At 37.8% G+C, this 19,359-nt stretch overlaps 2 protein-coding genes across 2 annotated transcripts; one reads left to right on the top strand and one right to left on the bottom strand.

Annotated features, from left to right (window-relative positions):
* Nucleotides 1–676: 676 nt before the first annotated feature.
* Nucleotides 677–7,331, top strand: LOC113682563 (uncharacterized). The gene is made up of 5 exons (XM_027199729.2): nucleotides 677–772; nucleotides 863–922; nucleotides 2,156–2,269; nucleotides 3,027–5,184; nucleotides 6,118–7,331. The coding sequence occupies exons 1-5, from the start codon at nucleotides 713–715 to the stop codon at nucleotides 6,330–6,332; spliced, it is 2,607 nt and encodes an 868-aa protein (XP_027055530.2). The 5' UTR covers nucleotides 677–712; the 3' UTR covers nucleotides 6,333–7,331.
* A 1,137-nt stretch (nucleotides 7,332–8,468) lies between these two features.
* Nucleotides 8,469–17,363, bottom strand: LOC113682533 (uncharacterized). Its single transcript, XM_027199693.2, has 6 exons — nucleotides 17,272–17,363; nucleotides 17,047–17,108; nucleotides 16,935–16,980; nucleotides 14,110–14,346; nucleotides 11,705–12,019; nucleotides 8,469–10,784 (listed from the first exon to the last, which is right to left on the bottom strand). The coding sequence occupies exons 2-6, from the start codon at nucleotides 17,089–17,091 to the stop codon at nucleotides 9,160–9,162; spliced, it is 2,268 nt and encodes a 755-aa protein (XP_027055494.2). The 5' UTR covers nucleotides 17,092–17,108; nucleotides 17,272–17,363; the 3' UTR covers nucleotides 8,469–9,159.
* Between the last annotated feature and the right edge of the window lie 1,996 nt (nucleotides 17,364–19,359).

Here is a 19,359-nt window from a genome sequence, read left to right as displayed (position 1 = left end):
CGAAGCCTCGTAGTTCTTTTCTTCTGAATCATTCGCACACGAAAGTGGACTATTTACCTTAAACGCCTCCATGTTGAAAGATGTAACTCTTGTATTCTGTTAGAAAGACTTGGTACTTCTGTATCAAATTCCCCACCCCAGCCAGGCAAGGTTAAAATTCCCCACCCCATGGGCATGGACGACGGTAAAATACCCGTGGGTTGCCGGGGGAGGGGGGGGGGAATGTAGTCTCGAGTTGATCGGCGCATTATGAAATAAATAATCTCTATTCAGGCACCTGTTGTTAAAGGATATTCTTAGTTCGAACAAGACTACTGGGATTTGACTTAGGGTTGAACTGCTTTTACAATAGAATAAACTTTCAGCATATCCAAAAGTGTGGCTATAACAAGTATGTGATAAAAAATTTAGTATCGCGCGCCACTTTACTGCGTGAATGGAATAGGACTTTTCAATGGGACTTTCTGGATTTTCGGCAATTTTTTAGCAATTTTCAGACATTTCCAGCATTTTACGGCCACAATCGGGACAAGCCTAGTAGTTGGGGGAAGGGTGTTAGGTTCTGGGCCAGGTTTCATTAAGTTGAAAGTAGCAAAAATTTGATATATAAAGGGAAAAGAACTAAATGTACTAAAGGCACGTTTTTTTCTTGTTCGTGTCAGTCGAAAAATAATATCCGCGCCTACTTATCAGCGGTTATTGTCGCAAAGTAATGCGCACCGAGATCCGAAGTGTCGGAAGGGAAAGATTCAAGATGGACGCCTTGGAGCAGGTATTTGGCAGAAAACGACTGTCGTCCTTAGTGACTTTGTTTGATTGACCCTTTTCTAAATTAAATCCTCACTTATGCTTTTACTCGTAGAATGAGTACGACGTTTTCAGACGAGACCTTTACAGGGTTGCAGTCTCAAAAGAATTTGAGGTAAAGTCTTCCGTGCGTGTCTGGTGCAAATTCGGTTTGAAGTTTTTGTTTCGCGGTATCTAGATGCTTGTCGTTTATTCCATTTGTTTGTTAAGTGTTGCATTTCCAACGCGATAAATTAGGTTGGGTACGCTACTTGAATCCTTTGTACCACAGATTTTTTATTGCAATTTCTAATCAAATTCATTATCTTAATTTTAAAATTAGGCCGCTTGTTTATACTGCCGTGTAATAGTACAAGGTAAAACCGACAGGGGAAAGAAATGTAACCGGAGGATGTAGAAGTATTATGCGCTGCAGCGCGTGTTACCTTTCCTTTTTCTAGTGAAAAGTTTTTAAATTGTCTTCACAGTAGTCAACAATTAAGACAGGGTGAAATTAAACCATTTTATTGCTACCAGTCTAAGCTTAAGTGGAGCCGCTAAGATTAATAATGGTATTAGGACCGAGTAGAGTCCAATTCGGTCTGTAATCATACGAGTGCTAAACAAAATTAGATGACCACGAAGCGGGAGTCAGATTTGTTAGTCACAAGTATGATTACAGACAGAATTGGACAACACAAAGAACTGTAACCAATTAATCAAAACTATGACAAAATTTGAGAAAGAAACTAGAAATCAGTTTTACATTTTCTTAAAAAAATCAACTGTTAACTTAGCAAAATGTGAGACAACAGCGCACGCTCATGACACGTTCTGTCCACTTACATAGGCATGACGTGTTAACCGTCCCTTTAACTGTCCTATTACACTGTCCAATTACAAGCATGATGTGTACTCTGTCCTATTAATGCTCAAATCAGGCTGGTGATGACCAATCACATTCAAGAATTTTGTTATAGTTTTGATTAGCTCAGTTATACTTTAAAAGAAACCATAACTCAAAAAAATGTTTTAAAAGGGGTATTTTTCCATGAAAGTTTCTGTCAACCCTTTTATTTGACCCTCTAGAGTGACCAGCATTGATTTTTTCTGTATGTTATCACTCCTGAGTCAAACATTTGCAGTCAGGAGAATGAAGGAAATGATCACCAATTAAAGAGGCCTCTTGATTGTTTATCATATTCTCCTTGTCAGCACTATAGGAAATGTATAAGAATGGTATGGAGAATATGCATACTGTTGGTAAGGTGTGTAAGGTTAAACTTGCTAAACTCTTGTAGATGAGAGTTGCAGTGTAAGGGAAATATAGAACCTCTGTTCTGACTTGGATGTCTTTTTACTATTGTAGCCCAACAGAAGGATTGTCAAAAGCATTGATGAAGATGATGATGATGATGATGTTGAGGACTTTGATGATCTGGAAACATTGCGGCTGGCTGCCCTAAAGAGCCTGGGCACAAAGGTGAGAAAAGGACTGCTAATTATGTGTCAGCTCATCAGCGAACTTCCTGTGAATCTGTTTACTTGTCACATCAAGGACAAACTTGCTCTTTTATTACTGTCCATATAAATGCTTTTTTTTAAAGCAAGTTCAGCTTCAAACTGTATGTTATTGACTGAGCAAAACAGACACCAGGTTCTATAACATATACAATACTTACTGAGAAATAAAGGTAATAAGATATTTATTTTATCCCTAAGTTCAATTACAGGGAGAAGATTTCAATTGAAATAAACTTTTCAATTTAGTGGGCTGTACAGCGAAATACGGCCCACTAAATTGACCAATCATAGCTCACATGCTAACTGAGACATATAATGAAATGAATTATTTGCCAGTATAATATTTATTTCCTAGCACAGTCATTCTGCAAGGTAACAGCACCGTCATGTCAATGAGTAGACATACAGAAGTAGTATCACTAGTCTTACTGCATAATAAAACATGTTAACCCTTTAAACCTTAAAAGTGATTGGTATCTAATTTCTCCTAACGCAGTCTTTCATTAAGAACCTGTGAATAAAAGGAAATGATTACCAACCTAAGAAGCTTTGATTGTTTAACAAGTTATCCTTGTTGAAGAGTATGGAGGATTAAGATGTTGATGCTAGGGTGTAAATGGTTAATAGCACATAATAACCTTTGCTAGTACATCGTTGTTGCATTAGTACTCAATACACTGAACTACCCCTACTAAGAAAAAATGTTATATTTGCAGAATTCTTATGGGAAACGACAATCAGCTTCAGCAGATGTGGGGGATACGCGACATGTAAGTCTAGCAGGAGAAGAAAAATGTGATTTGCAGATAGTTGCTCTTGAAAGACAGGACAGCTTCTCCTCATCAAGTACAGATTATGAAGAAATTGACCTGAGTGAGAAGTCATACCACGAGTCAGGAGATAATGAGAGTGACTTGGATCTTGTTAATTCAGGTAGTGATGATGATTTTCAGAGTGATTCCCCTAAAGATGATCCAGAAATGGAGAATCAAGAGGATTCAGATGGTGGTCTAAGTGAAGATGATAATGTTAGAAATGATACCATTTTGATGGAGGAGTTTGCTGCTGAAAATGACAATTTTTCAGATCAGAAGGATGTTGATGATCATGATATTCTCACTGATGAAGATGAGTTTGAAAATATCTCAAATGATGATGAAGATGAGGAAGAAATGAACAGAGACTCAGAGGATAATTTGGAAAATAATTCAGAACAGTTGGAAGATGAAATGGCGGACTCTGACAATGAAATCAGTATCTCAAATGACATCAGTATTACTATTGCCAATGAGTCACTCATTGTGAACTCTGGTGTCAATTTGGAAATTGTAGATGACGAAGTTGATAATAACAGCGAGTTAAACCAAGTTGACGGAGGTGTTAGTGAAAGTATAAATAAGAATAGTTTGCTATCCTTGCAACGCATCATTGTCAGTCGGTCAGACAGTGAAGAAGAGAAGGACAATCATATTGAGAGTAAAACAAAAACAGTGGACAGAAATCATTCAAATGGGAGTCAAGTGCCTCAGGAAAAAGTCAGCAAAAGAGATAACCCTGTGGTGGAATCTGTAACAGTGATTACTTCTCCAGCAAATATAAAAACAAAGGTAGCACCTGTTAATAAAGGCAAACTAAAACAAGCTATTTCCAAAAGTGAAACAAGTACTAATGTAACTGTCACAAGTCTACAAGAAGGAAAGAAAAGCACTTCCAAACCTCTTACTGGAGAGAAACAAGGAATTGTAACTTCATCAAACTTTCAAAACAGTAAAGATTTACCACCAAAGGAAAAGTCGAAGGACAAAGATAAGGAGAACCTAAACAGCAAACAAGTGATACAAAAATGCAATGAAATTGTGTCAGTCAATGCTGTCAGTCTTGAAAACAAGGCTAAAACTAGTGGTAACAAAGCTATCAGTCTTGAAAGCAAGGCCACAGCTTGTAGTGCAAAAGATGCCAGTCATGAAAAAAAGGCTACAGCTTGTAGTGAGAATGATACCAATCATGAAAACAAGGCCACAACTTTTAGTGAGAAAGCTATCATTCATGAAAGCAAGGCCAAGATGTGTAATGACATGGAAACAAAGCCACTTGTGATAGAGTTGAAATCAGAGACTAAGAATGAGGAGAAAATGGACTTTGATCAGCTCAGTATTGAGGATGAGGACAGTGATTTTGAAGAAGAGGAGGAGAATCCTCCTACTGTGAAATCTAGAGTAGGATTGAAAAAAATACCTACTGATTGCCGCAAGAGAAGGAGAAGTAACTCCAAAGAAAGTGACAGGAAAAAACGTTCCCACTCACCAGAAAGATCTCGTACTTCATTGCGTTCATACCACAGTCACTCGCGTTCACGTGACAGACTGCAAGATCCACACTTACACAACAGGTTTAAGGAAAGACATCTTCCTAGAAGGTCGCATTCACCATCAACAGATAGAATTCATAGAAGGCAAAATTATAGCCATCGCCAGAGGAGTCGTAGTAGAGACAGAAAACATGAAAGAATTTCTAGAGACAGCCAAAATAATAGGCATCACCTTTCTCACTCCAGGTCAGACTCACGAACAAGGAGCAGAAGAACTAGGAAACTAGTCGAGTCAAATATAGAAAAATCAGACAAAAGAGAGAGTATGAAAAGTGACGTTAAAAAACATATGGAAAGGAAAGATAAAAGTAAAGATAAAATTACTACAACACACTCGTCAACATCACCAAGAAAAGAGACGAGAAATCAGGATAAAAGTGACACTGAGAAAATGTCCAAAGTTAGAGGAGCTCCAACAATTAAACATGGTGCCAGTGAAAGCAAAAGTACTTCAAAGCGTACAGTTCAGAGGGATGTGGATGGTGCAATAATTGTAAAATCCAAAGGTTAGTTGGTACATTTACATGTCAGCTTTCTTTAGTGTTGGGACCTACCCAAGGAAGGCCTCTGCAACCAAGCATTGCGAGTATCTTATGTCCTCAAATAAGCACCTGCTCTTTAGGAGGTGTCTTCCTCTTAAAACCACCCACACCTAAGGCCACAAAGTTGAACAAGTGCCCCTTTCAAATAAGCAAAACCCCCCCCCTCTTTCCTCACTTCACTTCACTTACCCAAAGAGCATGACCTGTTCCTATTGCCACTTTATTTATACCTTTTTTCTCTTCAGCAGAATCAGTACAAGAGAACTGTAACTTTTCAGTTAAAGTCCCTTACATTTGTTTCTATCTCCATGTGCTCACAGAGTTCCTTCTTGTGGGTTACCTGTTCTCTTAATTGTTGTCCTGTTGTGGGGCTAACTTAACCCTTCAACTCCCAGATCAAATTTGTAATTCTCCTTACTGTCAACCATACAATTCTTATAATGTTAGTTCAGAGAATGTAGTATTGGATCAACTAATTATCCCCAAATTGATATTTTCCTTTATTCTCATCACTTATCTGGTTGATATTGTATTGATATTGTATTGATATTGTAAGGACAAATGCTGTCTTGTCTCTCATGGGAATTAAAGGGTTAATAAGCCCCCCCCCCCCCTTCAGTAAGGGCCCCTCCTCTTCAATTAGCTCCGAGGGACTTATTTGAGGAATATGGCGTATCAAAAATTCTTAGTTGTTTTGACTTGTACTTTCCAATGGAATATTAATGAAGAGGTGCTCAGAATATTATTTAGGGGAAATTTGATGCAATGTCAAATTCTCCTTGTGTTTGACTGGGTAATGTACGGAATTGTGGATGGAGGATCTGACAATCTCTTATCATTATCATTTATGCAGTGCTAATGCAAAACAAAAAGTTGACAACTTTTTTATTCTTACAGACCTGAGGTCTCGACTTTCAGGGAAGAAAGGAGGTGAGAGGAAAGCTACCCAGAATGAAGAGCTGAACAAGAAGAGATCTCCAAAAAGGGAAACAAAAAAGTTTGCGAGGGAACGAGAACTGGATGTGCGTATTCAACAGATAAAACAGAGAAATGAAGTTATTTTGAAGAGAGCTAAAGAAGTCCAAGCAGAGAAAAAGAAATTTAGCTCATGACAAAGAGGAATTTCTAGGAAGTTTCTGCATGATTATTGTTTGCTCTATTTCCAAATCAAATTTTAATTGGGAAGTAAAATTGTTGTCCTCTCTAAGTAAAAGTTTTGCTTTTCTTCGTCAGTTTTATTGTTCTGAAATTGTTATTTTCCAGGAAAATAGAGAATTATGATTATTATTGTTTGCAGAGCCCTTCAGTTACTGATTAGGAGCGGACGTGCTTACAACATTTAGGTTTCTCAGCTTTTTTTACTAAAGAGTGTGGAGGTTTTCCAGTAGGCTATTATATTGTGTAAGTGTTCAGGGGCAAACACTTATAACTGAAAATATGGCAAAAGTACCTTTTTGTCACCCTCATGTTGCAAGAATGAATATATACTTGCAGTGGGTATTTTTACATGCATGTAAACATGCTTAAGTTGCATAATGCTTACTTTCAGCGCAATTAATTTATAGATAGGTAAATGGTATTTTCATTTCTTAGTGGAAGGAAATGCTGGTGTTAACACTTTAGTATTTGTATTTCCCACGTTTGAACAGGTTGGATATTTTTTATGGCCACCTTAGACCATGCTTGCTGTGTTCAGCAATGATATACTTGTTCCTTAATTGCATAATTTCCCCCCAGGTTTAGTCACAGATGTACCAGTGTTAACTGTTTTGTGTTGATTAAGATGGTCTGAATTGTGGTAGCATACCCATTCATAAGCTTCATAATCACATCTACCTGCCAAGTCTACACTTTACTCACTTATTTGAGTATTTTTGAGTTATACATTTACCTTGTGATGGTCAAGTTTTAAGCTCATGTCAAATCTTTCATTGTAAGTGAGATGAATATTTTTTGCTATGGATAAAGTGGAACATGTAACTTGACAAATCGTTTGGTTTTGGTGTGAGAAAAAAAATAAGTGTGGGGGCAGAACAGAAACAAATATTGCATGCACTGTGGAGTTTAGTTGTAGTAATTATATTTTGGTGTAATAAATTTGTATTTTTAGAGGTTTTTTTTCACGTTGATGTGGCTTGGAGCTACAGCTTTTCCCAAAACATCGTATGAATGTTTCTTGTCGTAGAGACAGTTGGCGTGACGACCCAATTTCCGTGTTTTGCAACGATATGTTGATTTAATTTATGTTAATTGTTGGGAGTTGATGTTCGAGTCAAACCATTCATTGAATTCCACATACAATTGGAAGCAAATAAGACTAAAACTATCGACAGAACCGAAAGCGAAACCCCAAATTACACCAAATCTTTTCACGAGGTTTTCCCATCTCAAGACTGGTGCACGTGTCCAGAACAAAACTACTCATTATGCATCGTGCACTCAAACGTCATAAAGTCACTTTCATTCAGACCAAGGTACAAAATAACTCAAGCTTTCAATGTCACGAGTCGCTCAATGCTCCTTTAAAAACTGTCCTCTCTGCAATATTTTCTCTACCGTCCAACTTCAATCTAGAACCAGTACGAATATCGAAAAAAACCTCATTCCCCTTGTTAGCCGGTTATTTACTGAGTGGCACAGTCCAGTTTGTGGTATTGCAATTTGCAATTCTTTTAAAGCAAACCTTCAGTTTTGTGTTTAAGACTTGCGCGTAGCGGACAAAACTTGACCATTTGTTATTTTCAGGATCTGTACTTTACTAGCGTTACAGTGATACATAGTTTTCCATGGTTTCTGTTTAAGTAGCGCGCAAAGGACGATTTTTTTTCTACTAGAAGGCACCTCGTTTTGTGCACAGTAACCTTACCTTTACATCCTAACATCAGTCTGCATATTCTCCATACCGTTCTCCTTACATTTCTAACGATGCTAATAAGGATAATTTGTTTAACAATCAAGAGCTTCTTTAAATGGTGATCACTTCCTTTCTTCTCATGACCTCAATGTGTGATTCAGAGGTGATGTTGTAAGGAGAAGTTAGATGCCAGTCACTCTTAGGGGTCCAAGTAACCTCAATTCCCAACCCGTCTGCCCTTTAAGGCCTGAATCATTATCACGGATGAAGGAGTAAGCTATTGGTTGGGGGCCGGACAACCAAAAAAAAAAAAATTGGGGGCACATTCCTGGTAAGGTTGATTGTGTTTTGATCTTGCACCTCACACTGAATTGTAGTTGGCAACAGACACATCGCAAAATCTGCAACATCTTTAATAAAACTCAGTTGTTCGTCTTTCTTTTTTTTTTTTTTTTTTTTACTACAAAAGAATGTTCCCATGTTCAATCAGTGTAACCTAGGAGCTGAATGCATGCAAAGTTACAATCATTCTTTGTTGGAGCTCTGGGATTGAATGTGAAATTAACAACCCATATAAAAATCGTTACTGGGCCATAATAAAGCAATACTACATCTGGGTGACCCATAAGTTTTTTTTCACAGCTGATTGACCTCCGAGCTGGAAAACAAGAACTTTCACAACTGATAGGTAAAAAAATTCCTTAATCATTGATCCGATGATAATAATTTCCTAGGTAAAAACCGATGAGTTTATTTCTCTAATTGTTTACTTCATAGTTTCTAATGTTAGTTTCGAGAATTTAATGTTTTGTCTCTTTACATAAAAATAATCTCAAGCTTACTAACCACCTTCCATAGGACCCTGTGTGTGGGGAAGCCAATCAGACGGACACGGGCATTCCACCCAACCCCCCCCCCCCCCCCCCCCCGCCTAGGGAATAACGATTTTGGGGAGAGACGATTTTCGCGTGCGTCCCGCTTCCCACCTAAGTATTGCGTGTACATTTTCGCGCGCGTTTTCCCGCGTCTTTTCCAAGCCATGCGGGGAGCTGGAACCTTTTTTTTCGCAAGAACTATTTACAAACTTATTTCTTCATGACCCGCGGCAGATTCTCCTGCCTTCTTTCAGAGTGCAATTTCGCTGTGTCCGCCAAAAGTTTAGTTTTTCGCTCGTCGATCCAAGTATAATCGCTCGACGGCTTGGCCGATTTTGGCGACGTACTCGCAAAAGGACTGGCCCCTTGAAACGAATCTACACCGTCCAGTTTTATATAGTTTAAATTGCCCTGATTCTGCTGTGAAACAACATTCACGTACTTTCGATCCATATGCCCCATGTTTTTATAGGAGGGAAGCCCACCCAACACGTTTGCGTACGAATGACCGGCGATGTTTTCAAAACTGTGACTTCGCGAGGGATCGTTATTCATGACATTTCGATAGCCCGGATGTGAAGGCATTAGCGATTCCACACTGTGGTAAATCGAATCATCGTTGCCATCATATATTTCGTACGGGTTCAATTTTGATTTACTGCTCGTACCAGTCTTTGCTACGCCCGTTTTCGCGCGGGATCTCAAGCCAGGGCTTGCACGGGCACCTTTGACATTAACATAATCGACGACTTTCGGCGAATTCACGTAAAGGTGCTCAGCACTGCCAGCAGTTGAGGTTGGCTGAAGAGAAAGGCTTGGCGGGTTCTTCATACCGCGACGCGTAGACACACTACCGGAGGTTCCATTCACATGTTTTCCGACCGCTTTCACACTTGCATTGTTAAGTGTAATGTCACCATTCACGTAGTCAGGATTTTTATCAGCATTATCACTTGTGTCACGTACAGTTTTGGTTCCCTCTGGAAGAAACACGTCGTCATTATTCGTCATCTCTTCTCTTCCATTTTTAAGTTTTTCTTCGTCGGTTTCATTACAAGGAGTGACAATTATTTGACACTGCCCTCCTCCTTTCGACGTTCGTTGATTTTCAATTTCGGATTTTTTCCTCACATCCTCTTCCTCCTGCTCTTCTTTAATAACAATGTTTGCAACTTGATCGCTTTGTCGTTTCTCTGAAGCAGAGGACTTCTTCTTCCCACCCTCTGACCCGCGGGAAGTTCTCTCGACAGAGTCTCCGCGTTTTTCCTTTGCATATGAGTTTGTCCTTATTTTTTCAAGTAGTTCTTCATCTCTTCCTTCTACTTCGACGTATCCTTCCACGCCATCAATTTTATCGTTTTCCGGTCCACTCTGACGTTTCCCCTGTGATTTCTTGCGCGGGGTACCAGATCCCCCGCTGCTTTTCCTACCTGTCAAGGCCTCGTCATCCGCCGGTTCCATTACTTCATATCCCTCGGGTGTCACCCCGGGTATATTCTTGTAACCGGGGGGTGGGTTTTTGGGAAAGACTGCAGAATTTTTTTCGCTATTCAAAAATACTTCATTAAAACTATCGGCGTGATCTCGACCGGCTCCTATGTTCGAGGGTACAGACTCATTTCTCCGTACCAAAGACTTTTCTGCCTCTATTGGAGATCTCTGCTCGGTACTTTCAGCCTTGCTTTTCTTCCCATGGCTTGAGGATGGCATGCTCATGCTCCTTGGTCTGGGTGCTTTCCCTTTATGCGACCGCTTGCCGCTCATTCGAAGCCAGGCGCGCCTGAGAAACCCTGGTCGCCTGTCGTCTTCCTCGCTGGTGCCAGGCTGACTTGAGTCTGAAAAAGAGAATCAGAAAAGAATTTCTTAACCTTTAAATAGCTTATTTTCATTCTCTCGATTTTCAGAAACAACCCGAACAAACTTAGCAAAAATATGCCCCGCTCTTTCAAAAGAGTCTCGTCTTGAAATAGAGGTAACAAAAAACGAAACATTGCGCCCGGACCTCTTTTTGTCGGAAAGACTTTACTGAAGGAACAGAATCAAGCGATTACTTTCCCGAGCTAAACATTTTGGCCTACAAGTTCGTTTGACAGTAATTTCAGATATCAGGATTGTATTGGTTCTCGTGATGGAAAAACTGCTGGAGATAATAAACAACATTGTGTTCTTCGCGAATTCAAACGCGAAAATCTTAGTAAAAGTCTGTTTTGTTGTTGATTCTAGGGGAAAAAATCAGAATTCTAATTGGATGGTTTCTTTAGCTGAAACCCCAAAATACAAGGAAGCACGAACTTAAACATTTTCAAGGGAGACAATTCTTTGAGTACCATAAATTGATATCTGTAGAACACCAAAACAACAAGGTAAATAATCTATATTAACCAAAATCGATTTATGGGCCCTTATATTTAGTTCCCTGTTCATTTAGAGCACAAGCACTGTGTCTTACAGCTAAAAACCATATATTCCTTGTTACTGTTAACATGGCTCTGTAAAAACACAAAAGTGACACATGAAGCGCAGGTAAGTGTGTCACTGATATCCTCACCACATTTTGACATCCTCTATAATCTATTACTGTACAGAGCCATGGCAACAAGGAAATCTCTTTATTATGTATGATAGAAAAAGCAAAATATTGTTCATGGTGACATCGCCTATGTGTCTGTCTTCCAATAGGTCATAAGTAGGAACCAAGCAAATTGCATGTATCATTCAGCTTATCATAAAAAAAGCCTTATGCTTAACAGCATACCTGATAGACATTCTTGACCTGAAACCACCTCTCCTGCTCTGCACACACTGTCAAATAATGAATGTATCTCCTTTCCAGCTCGAGTGGCAAAGAAGTAAGTCATAAGTTTATCCCCTGACTGGGACTCCTGGCTAGCCTGGAAGGCAAAACCTGCTTCCACAGCACCATACTTGGGTAACGCTGTAAACTTCCAGTGACCAATGAGACGATAGCTGTCCTTCTTGGTGAGAGAGAAGAAAGTGGCATAAAAGCGCAGGTGAGCTTCTCCAGCTTTGATCTTCTGCTTGTGTGGCACAATACCCTCAAAGGATTTTTCTGAGGATGAAACAACACAAATGGTACAATTAACTTCCAACTTCAGACACCAGCATCTGAATTGCTCCAACTATTATCAGTCTTAGAAATCAGTTCTATTAATTTGCATTTTCATTGGAACTTTTAGTTCCACGAGTGCATGAGTGACAAAAAAATAACCTCTCCTCTCAATGTCAATATATTTTCCACAAGCAAGGCAATGACAATAAAGAAAAATACAAAGTGGGAAATAATGTTTGATTTACTTCCAAATTGTCACAGCCCAAAGGCACACTACTAAGACATCTTAAATTGAGACCCTAGAGGTGAAAGGCTTCGCAAAAAAATCTGATTATTTCAGCATTCTGACACTACCTTGTAATAAAATTTTGCACATAAAGGAATGTCAAAAGATCTGATCAATCAGATCAGACCATTAAGTTTCCGTGTTAACACTTCCTCATTTATTTGTAAGAGAATTTTTTAACTCTTTAAGTCCCATAAGTGATCAAGGCAGAATTTCTCCATACACTATCAGTATGATATCAAGCAGACAAGTAATGAGAATAAAGAAAAACATCAATTAAGGGATTATTGGTTGATCCAATTCCAAATTCTCCAAACTAGCATCACAAGAATTATTGTGAGATGGACAGTAAAGAGAATTACTAATGAAATCTTGGGAGTTAAAGGGTTAATTGACCTAGCCCCCAATGTGTGCCTTTGAACTAGTACCTAGGAGGCATGGGTTTCAGGCACTAATTTGAGGCACTGGTTTGAATCCCATTAGAGCCTGAATTTTTTTTTTTTGGCTTTTTAATTCATTACCTTGCCTTACAAGCGATATCACCACAGTCAGGTTCTCACAATGTCTACATTTATGTTACATAATTTTATATCAACATACTTAACGTCTTGTATCAAATAACCTGTCTTATATTTAGGTATAGCAATCTTCTTATAAGTTAGTTTAAGGTCAATCTGGGTACATTCTTCGGAATTATCTTTCTTTAAATGACACTAAAGTATGTGATTGTTGTCAAATTAATTAAATTTAACCTGATTTAGTGCAGAAATCAATCTTGTTCACCTGGAAATTTTTCCCTCACTATGATCTATTGGTATTAAAATACAAGATTCAAACTTCTCAAAATTCTTAAACAGTAAAACTGGTGATGGCTTGTTCTCCAAATTTTTATATTTTCATAAGCATTATATATTGTTTTACTTTTTTTTTTTACTGGTATTCAGTCTGTGACTGTTCATTGTTTACAAAATATAAGAGTCAAATTTCTTTCAAAAGGAAATATCAAATGGTTCTCCAAATACACCATCTCTCTTTTGAGTCCTGTTGTGTTCCATTCCAATTCAAATTGGATACATATTAATCACAAATCAAAGCTGTAATATTCTTAACCTAAACAATTTTCAACTGAATTCTTCATTGTGACTTCTAAATTAGCTATGATCCTCTTACATAACAGTATCTACATAAGCATGTGGCAGGTCAACTCTTTACACTCCAAGATCAGTATGCATATTCTCCATACTGTTTTTAACACATTTCCTATGTTGCTGATAAGGAGAATTTGTTTATGAATCAAGAGCTTCTCTAGTTGGTGATCATTTCCTTGATTCTCATTACCTGAATGTTTGATTCAGGGGTGAAATTTTAGGGAGAAATTAGATGCCAGTCACTCTTAGGGGTCAAAAGGTCAAAATGCTTATCATCAACAGGCAACTTTTACACCTTCTTTGATGAGAAACTTAAGAATTGTTACATATATCAAGTTAAATCCTGTCATCTACTCGAGAACCGTGCTATAAATAGTTCACAACAAAAAAAAAAAAACATGCAAATTATTGCAATTTAGAATGTTCTAGGGGCTGACTTTTCAACGCATTTTCAATTTAAAAGAAGTTAGGATCTCCTAGAAGAGACACAACAGATTTAAGGAAAATTAAAGAGGCATTTATGTTCAATAACATAGTTTTTGTTTCGTGTCTAAGGGCATGCCAAGGGTTATAAAAATACAGATTATTTCTTTTTCTTTTGGATGGCAGCCAGTTGCAGATGCGATCCTTGATTTCTTTCTTTTTTTTAAACTCACCTTTCCCAAAATGGCTTTGAAGCAGTGCCAGCCAGTCTGCTCTTTGGTCTATTGTCTCAAAGCTTAGAGGAATCACCTCTTCTGTTGTTATAATGACGATCACATTGAAGTGTTTGTCCATCTTGTTGAGCACCTGTAATCCACTAAACCCCTTAAGGGAAAGCAGGGCCTTATGACGAGCTCCTGCATTTGTCTGATCTGAATGACGATCAGGATACAGCACAAGATTCAACACATCTACAAGGGAAGGAAAAAAAATCAATTCAGAGAATGTAAAAGCTTTTATCAGCAAGAATGACACAGATACAATGACTTGATAGCTTCAATGACATAAAATGCAGTTAGCCTGTGAAGCTAAATTTGTCACTTGTTATCTTGATCACAAGTAAAAATACATGTTACTTCATACACCCTAATTGTGTTCAATTTTCTTTCAAGAGAACAGATTCTTATTCCCTTCCAACTTCTGGCTTTGTAGCTCACTAGGCTGCAACACCCAAGTAGGTAAGCCTGCAATCCCTATCAAAGCCTAAAATTTCTTACACTTTTTTTATACAATTTCCTTGTAAGCAGTAACACTACAAAGAAAAAAATCACTACTTGTTGCCAAAATATCAGTTATTATATACAAAATATTTGAGATTAAAAAATGTAAGTCACCAAAACATGCCATATTATTCTGTTATAAAAAGCCAATGTAAACACCTGTCAATTCACTTTAATTGGAAAGTTCTTAGAAATTACAAAGAAAACGAATAGGCTCAAAGAAAAATAAAGCCTCATCTTAAATGACAAACAAACACAGCTGATTCAAGATGAGTGTATTATGTATAGAGAAGAGAAAAATCCACAAAAATAAACAACAAACATGTTACACACAGAAAGAAAACCAATGTCGTTTTTTTCTAATTAAAGATCATTATGCTTTGAGGTTTGGCCAGAAAGTTATGCCTTAAATGGTCATTTCAGATCAGTTCTCCTCATTAAGGGCTACAGCTATACCACATTACTTATAATTTCACAATTTCAGGAACACAACTTTTTTTAACACATGTTTAAATCCAGGAGTCATATGGAGTGATAATAATTACCAAGTTTTGAAACAAAACATGTGTTTGCAGCTGTATTTGGTCTACAAGACCCTCCATTTACAAAGCCTTTCAACAAACAATGTATTTTCCAAGCCGATGTTGTAATTGTTAGGTCACAGTTGAATACGGTATCGTTTTATGCTCACATGATCAAAAATCAATTTGGACTTCTATCAACAACATCAATCATAGTTTCTCAAGTCGCAATGACGAAATTAAGAAAGAAAGAATATTGAAGAAGATATTATATTAATGTGGTGTTATTACCAGTGTACAAAGAAATATAATAAAATTCATGTATGCATGAGACTAAGTATAATTAAGCCATGTGTATCCCTCATTGAGAAAAAGCCTTCATGAAAGAATTAAACCAGAAGAAAAAGGTTCTGCGGGTTCAGCTTTATTTTCTATAAATCTTATATTTTCAATCACGACGTGGGCGAAAGTAAACGCAGGCGAAAAGCGAAAAATAGAGTATGTATCATGGTTATTTTAGGCAGAATTTTTATCACCGGGAGATGTTTCTTCCTTAAAAAAAATCCTGCTATTTACGTTGACTAGAGACTGATAGACAAGTACGTTTTAAACAGCGGAAGGATATTACAACGCAAAGTAATTATTGGAGCGAATAGATGGCCACCAAATTTCGCTTTATCACGCAACTGAGCAAATTCAGCGACAATATTAAAAGAACAACATAGGAAATGGAAAGCGCTGTCGTAAAGCCTAGCTCGTATAAATATTGCGATTGTCTCTCAGCAAACTGCTGAGTACTCTATTGAATTAATTCTAAAACTAGTGACGAGTGAGATAATAGCTTTGGTGATCTACAATGAATGAATTAGCCCATAAGGGTGATAAATAATAGAAGCGAACAAATTTCCAACGACTTTTACCACTTTATACTGAGCGATTTCGACGTAACTTGCCGTTGGGCGGTTAATTGATACAGGGTAGGCAAATCAAATGTTTGGAAGCGGAAAAAGAGATCAGACGCCTACAACTGCGTTCAAAGCTCAAAGATTCCTTTTAAAGAGGGCGAGATATGGCAAAATTTTCCAAAAAAAAAAAAACGCTGACAGCATGCGGCAACAGCTTGCAGAATTCAATGTTCTATCAAGCGCGAGTGAAGCAGCAAAATTTCAATGTATACAACGGACACGCGATCATTGAAACAACGGCATTCCGAGATACAAAATAATACAAAAGTTTCACGAGAATTATTATGTATGCAGTTACCTTTCCCATTAAAAGTCTAGTTGGCTCACTTAGAGCGATAATTTCACGCAAATTTGTCTTGCCCGCGGACATTGAGAGCTTCACAAATAGACGCCGAAGAAGGTCACAGAATATAAGAAAGAATTCGAAGTGTAAATGAGAGCTAGTCTTACTAAAAGCAAGGGGAGTCCTTGACTGGTGTCGCTGTCGCATTATCAGTAACTCAACCTCAGACAGTCGAAAATGCTCTTAAATTGTTCAATTGACGATATCTCACCGCTGCGTTTACGAAGAATCATTGAACGGACCGCACCGCAGAGATAAATAATGTTCTCCGATTCTCAAATTATTTATGTAACACTCTCGACGAAACCCATCAAACAACAGCCGTTTTGCCTTACAAAGAGATCAGGCCGCGACACCACTAGCTGCACTATAGAACCTAATTATTAAAATCTGTGTTTGCGACGAAAATCATTGTGTAAATTATTTGAGTTAAAAACGTGCACAACTTACCAGTCGCTGGATTCACCCGTCTCAAAACAGCCCATCGAATCTTCCACTGCAACAAACAGAATATGAATGAGTACTGAAATGCACCGAGCATTATCCAAGATTTACAGCTTACCTTTTTTCCTTTCCGATACCGAACTCTACCCTCAATCAGGTCCATTTTGAGGGATTTACTGGCTGAAAGAACAGACAACCATACTAAGTTGAGGATCTGAGCGGTATGCGCACGCAGAGATCGTGCGACATTCCTTTGCGTATTGTTCGAGATCGTATTCTCCACTGGCTCTTGTGTTTGTTACAATATTTTTAGAACTCCTAAGCAAAATTTTAAGTGCCCTACCGGAACAAAGCCTCGATTTTTTCCTGTTCCGTTTCAGAAAGCTCTTTTTCGTTGACGATATGTAGCTTCATCATCCTTTTGTGTAGCAACGAATATAATTTATGTCACTACATTACCAATTTATAATACCGATAAATACCCTACATATTTTACATCCGGTGAGTTTATTTATAACACACATCCGGTTTGAACCGCATTAAATAAGAGATGTTCTGATTCTTCACTAATAGCTCGATTATCTTCTAAAAATATTTTCCATTCATGTTTTGATGTGATCTGTTACTAGTGATATTTTAAGCTACACTTTAGCGCGAAACTGACAGTCGAAGTTTACTGACAGACGAATTAAATAATAGCTTACAATTTGAATGCGATTTCGGTAGTATAAGATTTCAACAAACTTAAGTTTGTCAAAATGAAAAAGAAAATATGTGGAAAGAAGCTGAAGTTTCTCTCGCTGTTATCGAATTTCCTCTAAGAAGAATTTTCCACTCTCTCGCGTGACAGAAAAAGTTGCGTTACTAAGTAAGTAACAACAGTCGCGCAGAAAATATGCCGTCGTCAGGAGTGGAATTTCACGGATTCTTCCTCGATTGCTGATATTTCGAAACTTAGCCTTTCATTTTTAGAGAAAAATAATAGTTTCGAGACTACTGAAAAAGTATCTCTGCAAATAAAGGAATAATTTACCAGCATTTAAAGTGAAAAAGCTCTAAGCCACCTGATTTTACCTCGGAAGAATGTTATTAGAGTGGATATAATTGAGGAAAAAAAAACAAAAGATGAAATAGAAGAAACGGCAACCGGATCAAATAATTTTAAACAAAATTAATGAGTTCCTATGAAAGAACATTGAAAACCTTCCAAAGCACTCCAGTCACTTCCTCTACAGCCATTTACAATTTGTTCGAGCTTGTGTAGGCGTGATTCACACCCCATAGCAGCTGCCTTACTCACTCTTAAAAGGAAATCCTTCTTTACTAAAAAGTACAAGTACACTTTTGTTCATTGTACTCAAGGTAATTACAATATTAGTACAAAGTGGGCGTTATGAGATCCACTCACGCAATCGTCTTCCACTACTCGATTTCCTCCATGTCAATGACCCATATCTCTTTGAGCTAATGGAGAAGGCAGAAAAAACTTATCGCGAGCTACGCCATGCCACATTAGTTAATTCTGATTGGGTGCCAGAACTGATTGTTAGGGCTCTTTGCCTGGCCAAAACATTCAAAAGCTTTTCATATAATTAAATTTTTATTATTATTATTATTATTATTATTATTATTATCTTTATTATTATTATTGTTATTAAATTTGAGCATCATTAGCCGAGGAAAATCTATGGAGAGCAAAATTTCCTTGTCTACCAGGTCTACCATGACTATAAAATGATAAAGAAAGAAATCTGTGCAACTGTGAATTACTGAGTTCCAGTCAAGGCTGCTTGTATCTGCCTTAAATGGCTTAACCCTTTAACTCCCAGGATCTGATTGTTAATTCTCCCCTCTAGCTGCTACACATTTCCTTGTAAATTAGTGGCAAGAATTTGGTGTTAGGTGAAGATAATAACTTCTATCTGATACATTTGAGTATTCTCATTACCTGTCTGCTGGATGATGGATGGATGCTGTTGGGAGAAGTTATATGTGAATCACCTGTGGGAGTTAAAGAGTTACAGTTTCATCCTTGACAGTGCATGGCACATTCAGGGGGAAGGTTTGCAAGGTCCAAATCCTCCACCCCCAACCTGTCAGATCTGCTGGTTTTAGTTTCATTAGTTGCCTGACACCAAAATTCTTTATGTGTTAAAGAAAATTCCTTGCAATATTTCTCAGCTTACCTCAAGGCATTTGTGTAAAAATAATTATTCTGAGTTTTCTTTATCAAATTTTGACTCCACTATCAAAAATTCCTGGATCTACCACTGCTTGATCAAGACATGATCTTCGAATCCATGTCCATTTCTATAGGTTAGATTGCCCCTGAAGATTCTCATATAATGGCCAGTTTTTTCTAGTTTCTTTTTCAGAAATTCTCCGAAGTTGTGAACCTTGGACAGCCAGTTTCTTTTCCAAATCACCTCTA

The sequence above is a fragment of the Pocillopora damicornis genome, chromosome 13, assembly GCF_964200805.1.
Source record: "Pocillopora damicornis chromosome 13, jaPocDami1.2, whole genome shotgun sequence".
Lineage (NCBI taxonomy): Eukaryota > Metazoa > Cnidaria > Anthozoa > Scleractinia > Pocilloporidae > Pocillopora > Pocillopora damicornis.
Note: the sequence above shows the minus strand (reverse complement) of the source record. Positions and strands in the feature narration are given on the sequence as shown.

What these genes read in the sequence shown, in the direction of transcription:
- LOC113682563 (XM_027199729.2), top strand. Translation starts at nt 713, where the DNA reads ATGCGCACCGAGATCCGAAGTGTCGGAAGGGAAAGATTCAAGATGGAC. An exon ending in TAAAGAGCCTGGGCACAAAG is followed by an intron (nt 2,270 to 3,026) that starts GTGAGAAAAGGA and finishes TTATATTTGCAG; the next exon opens with AATTCTTATGGGAAACGACA. An exon ending in AATAATTGTAAAATCCAAAG is followed by an intron (nt 5,185 to 6,117) that starts GTTAGTTGGTAC and finishes TTATTCTTACAG; the next exon opens with ACCTGAGGTCTCGACTTTCA.
- LOC113682533 (XM_027199693.2), bottom strand. Translation starts at nt 17,091, where the DNA reads ATGGACCTGATTGAGGGTAGAGTTCGGTATCGGAAAGGAAAAAAG. An exon ending in GGTATCGGAAAGGAAAAAAG is followed by an intron (nt 16,981 to 17,046) that starts GTAAGCTGTAAA and finishes TGTTTGTTGCAG; the next exon opens with TGGAAGATTCGATGGGCTGT. An exon ending in ACGGGTGAATCCAGCGACTG is followed by an intron (nt 14,347 to 16,934) that starts GTAAGTTGTGCA and finishes CTTCCCTTGTAG; the next exon opens with ATGTGTTGAATCTTGTGCTG.